The 4,214-nt window shown below is 49.7% G+C and overlaps 1 protein-coding gene across 3 annotated transcripts in view; it reads left to right on the plus strand.

Annotated features, from left to right (window-relative positions):
• The first annotated feature begins 1,561 nt into the window (after positions 1 to 1,561).
• The window catches only part of DPP7 (dipeptidyl peptidase 7), a 28,014-nt gene continuing 25,361 nt past the window's right edge, over positions 1,562 to 4,214 (plus strand). For all 3 annotated transcript variants that reach the window (XM_026073334.1, XM_026073335.1, XM_026073336.1), the window contains exons 1-2: positions 1,562 to 1,718; positions 1,903 to 2,016. In XM_026073334.1, the coding sequence (XP_025929119.1) occupies positions 1,646 to 1,718; positions 1,903 to 2,016 (187 nt within the window). In that variant the 5' untranslated portion in view covers positions 1,562 to 1,645. The remainder of the gene's footprint in view (positions 1,719 to 1,902; positions 2,017 to 4,214) is intronic.

Raw genomic sequence — 4,214 nt, forward strand, 5'->3', positions numbered from 1 at the left:
ACAGCACTTTTGGTCTTCAGTAAGCTACAGCCCTTCCTTTATAAAACATAAACTTATAAGACCTCTACAGATGTCTTGTAAAATATCTATGACTTTTTTAAAAAGCTGACAAAATCCAGTAAACATCCATCACTAAATGCCCTCTTGCTATCTTCATATAGCCTTCCCACTTCCCTTTGGGGTAAGTCCAGGCTTTCTTATTGCACATTCATACAGTGTCTAGCATAACATGATCTAACTAGATCACAGACACTGCTGAGTGTACTAACAGATCTATCCCTGCTTAGTTTGTTATACATTTTTTTCCCATTCCACTTTCTTTTCAGAGCAGCAGTTCTTTGGGATATCTGCCACGGCCTCTCCACGGAACCAAAAAGCTAGAGGAAACACCCACTAAACCCTTTTATGCTGCTCCTGACTTGCTTTCAGACCAGTGTAAGTTCTTCCTCCCCAGTATGCCCACCCACAGAGGCATCACTGGATAAACTCCATCACTGCGACATGCTCCGCTCCTGTCATGTACTTGCATCTTTCAGTCCAGGGTGAGGGGCGTCCTACTCGCTTCTTCTCACCTGTTACTCTTTCACCTACCAATCCTCATTAGGAAAGTCAGTGCAAGCCAGCAAACACCACCCTCTCCCCCTAGTTTCCCCTCACACTGAGCACCCACTTCCTCCTCACCTGCAGCTGATGCCGGACAGAGCTGTCACTTCTGTCAAGTGCATGGGGGTGGGCTGAGCTCGCGCTCCTCTCTCAGCTGTCTGTTCCTTGGCACATAACCACACATCACTAAGCAGACATTATGTGTCATTGTTTCTTCCTAGAAAGGGAAGTGCTGATTCTCTATGACATGAGGAGAAAGCTGCAGAGGTCCAAAGAGTACCAGCTTGCAGAAAGGTTAGCCTGAAAACACCTCATCCTCTGCACATTGGCTTTCCCAAGATTTACACGGACTACACAGTGAACAAGTGTCAGCACCAAACATCACCGATATTCATCTTTGTCATCCTCACTCCAGCGAGTGGTGCTTCTGCCGTCGACACCTAAGGCACAATGGCTGGCCTGCGCGGATGGCTCACTGGCCACCAGGAAAGCCTGGCAGCTCCATGCAGTGAGGTGCGAGGCACTGTCCTGCCTGCTGAGGCTCCGGGTGCCCATCTGACACGGTACATGCGGGGGCTGCCCGCAGCAGCTGCCATCAGGCCCAGTGGGATGGCACAGGGGCCCTGCCGGCCTCCCCTTGCCATGCTGGTTTGCTGCAGGTTGCTCACTGCCCTGTCCCTGGCATACCATCTCCAGGCCCACACGGAGGCCCAGGCTCCAGCCCTGTCCCCTTGCCCCACACACATGCTCCCCCTGCACCAGGAGGCCTATCCCCTCCTCCCAGCACTGGCCGCATCAGGTCACAGCACCCGGGGCTGGGCCCCCTTATTGGACCCCTTTAAAAGCGTGCCCGAGGGAATGCCCCGTTAGATAACATGGCGGCACCTCGGTAGAAATGGCGCCCGCCTTGATCACGTGAAGGGGGGTACGGTCGTCATGTGATTCCACAATCCTTGGGATCATGTGACCAACTTCCCGGTGTTTCAACGCGGGAGCAGTTGTCTAACAAGCGCGGAACGGGGACGCGAGTTGGCCGGTTGTCATGGGAACGCGCCCGCCGCTCCTGCTGCTCCTGCTGCTGCCCCCGCTGCTGCTGCAGGGCCGCGGCGCGCCCGGTGGGTGGGTGGCCCGGCCCGGCCCGGCCCGGCCCGGCGGTCCAGGGAGGGGGGTCGGAACCGCCCCGGGGCCCGGCTGGGAGTCCCGACGCGGGCCAGGCCCGGGCGGGGGTCCCAGACCTAGCCGACGTGGCCGGGCCCGGGCCGGGGTGACCCCCTCCCTGACGGTCCTGCCGCGCTCCAGCTGCCCGGGTGGCGGGGCCCGGCCTGGAGGAGCGGCTCTTCCCACAGGTGCGGGACCACTTCAACTTCAAGACCTGTGGCGACGAGACCTTTCAGCAGCGGTACCTGGTCTCAGGTGGGTCTCAGGGCAGTACCCCGCCACCGGGCTGCTCCCAGCCCAGGCACGGCCCTGGCAGGGGCCGCGGCCGAGTTTCTCTCCTTTTTGAGCTTTAATCACTCTCGTGCTGTGGTAGAGAGCCTCTCTGTTTGCTGCTCAAAGAGCTATGCTGAACAGTCAGTTTAATCCGAGTATAGGCTCTTCAAGAACTCGTTCTTCCCCTCTTCATTTTCCTTATCCTCCCCTCTCTGTCCCCTCAATTTCTAAGTTCAGTGGGTGCAGCAGGAAAAGCCAATAGTGACCCAAACGTTGCACTAAGAAGACAGATGTCTCTTGGATCGATGTCCTGCATTATTTACAGTTCTAAAACTTTATATAGCTTAAACTATGCTGGGTACTGAAAGAGGTTCCAGCAAAGAGCCAGCAGTATCTTCATTTCTGGCCAAATAATGAGTTATTTTCTGTGCAACAATAAGAGAAAGGAGGCTTTTCAAAACCGCATATGGCTAAAAAGACAGAGGTTTAAATAGCCAGTATCAGAGACTCTTGAATTCTGCATGTTAGAAGTTTGAAGGAATCGGGGAGAGGGTCGTGGTGAGGGAGCAGAGGTTGAGCCGGGAATACAACCCCTGAGTGCTGCTGTGTCCTCATGTGCTGGGTTGCTGCTGCTTTGCCAACCGCCTGCTGCAGGGGCTCAGCGTGCACCATTGCAGCCTGTCCTTGTAGCCCATCACTTGGTCACTTATTCATCATACACCCAGAGCACGAGCCAGGAAGTTGTACATGTTTCACTAAAGGTGAAATCATGGTTCCGTTCCTACCACAAAGATACCATAACACAGATGACTTTTAACAGCACATCCAAGGCTTCAGTTTCACAGATTAAGTGGTCCTTTTTGAAGAGAACTTTGGGATTGCCTGGTTTAAAGCATTAGCTAACTTCTTTTTAAGTGTTGTTTTATTTGCGTGTCCTGCCTGGATAGGCTGTTAATTAGAGCTGAAACAAAGCATTAACTGTGCAGTTTTAGTGTTTTACAAATAGTTTCTTAGTCAAAATGCCTGTGAGTAGTTCCTTTTCTCCTTTACTGCTTTTTGTGCAATGTGAATGTTTTCAGGTTATCAGAATGAATCTGAAGGAGACTATTATTTCTCAAGCTAGTCATCTGGTTTGTTGTGATTAGCTGGGAGTTGTCCAAGATTTCAATCTAAAAATAGATACATTTTTAAGCAGCCTCTTTGATTTATGTGTTTGGATCATGTGAATGATTGTTTACTCCATGAGCTATGAAGCATATCAGAAGAAATGCCAGAGTAAAGATAGCATTTCAATTCCCTACCTGATCCCCAAAGCAAATGCAACCCTGAGTCAGCCTCTTTGTTTACAAACCTGCCGAAAATCAGCAGTTTCTCTAATGAAAAGCCAAATTTCAAGCCAACTCTTATTTGGCAAGTCTACACTGAGAATGCTGAGAATTAAATTCTGGCACTTCTGTTAATGCCAAGAGCCTCACATGAGATATTTCGGTGGCGTGCTCCAGGACAGCCCCTGTTAGAACATATGTTCCCTGTGGGTGATAGGGCAATGTGTTGAAATCAACACTCAACAGAAAGTTTGAGGTATGTTGTTGAAAACTGCTGTTTATTATCCCTCTTTATTCCTGTACAATTTAAACTAAAATTAAATGTGTGTTAGATTCAGCAGGCATTAAAGATACTGTTTGTTACACAAGCAAGTCTTGCCATCGACAGTCAGGTTGTCCTATTGGTCTCAATTTGCCTTCGGTTATAGACAGAGGTAGTGGTTTAAGCATATATGGCTTATAGCTTGGTTGTATTTTATACATCACAGTAAGAGCAGCAGAAACAGGCAGGCAATTCCCTAACATTTGTTTTGTGGAAAAATTGATCTGTGAAAGTGTTTTGGGATGATTTGGACTGAAACAAGCTACATAAATGGAAAATTACTTTTATAGTGGCAGCTGTTCCAAATGCCTTGCAGAATTGAGATCTTAAGGATTTTCAGGCAGAAGCGGTAGTTTCAGACCATATACTGATCTGAGTGAGGCTCTTATTTACCCCTTGTCAAGTCAGATGTTCTGTAGCCTTGCCTTTCTAACATCTGTATTCCCCAGCATTGGTCTCAGTGAGTTGTTCAGCCAGTTCATCGGGTTCCTGCCCAGACTCACCGGAAGTAGAGTGGTTTCATTCTCCAACAG

The sequence above is a fragment of the Apteryx rowi genome, unplaced genomic scaffold, assembly GCF_003343035.1.
Source record: "Apteryx rowi isolate R43461 unplaced genomic scaffold, aptRow1 scaffold_367, whole genome shotgun sequence".
NCBI lineage: Eukaryota > Metazoa > Chordata > Aves > Apterygiformes > Apterygidae > Apteryx > Apteryx rowi.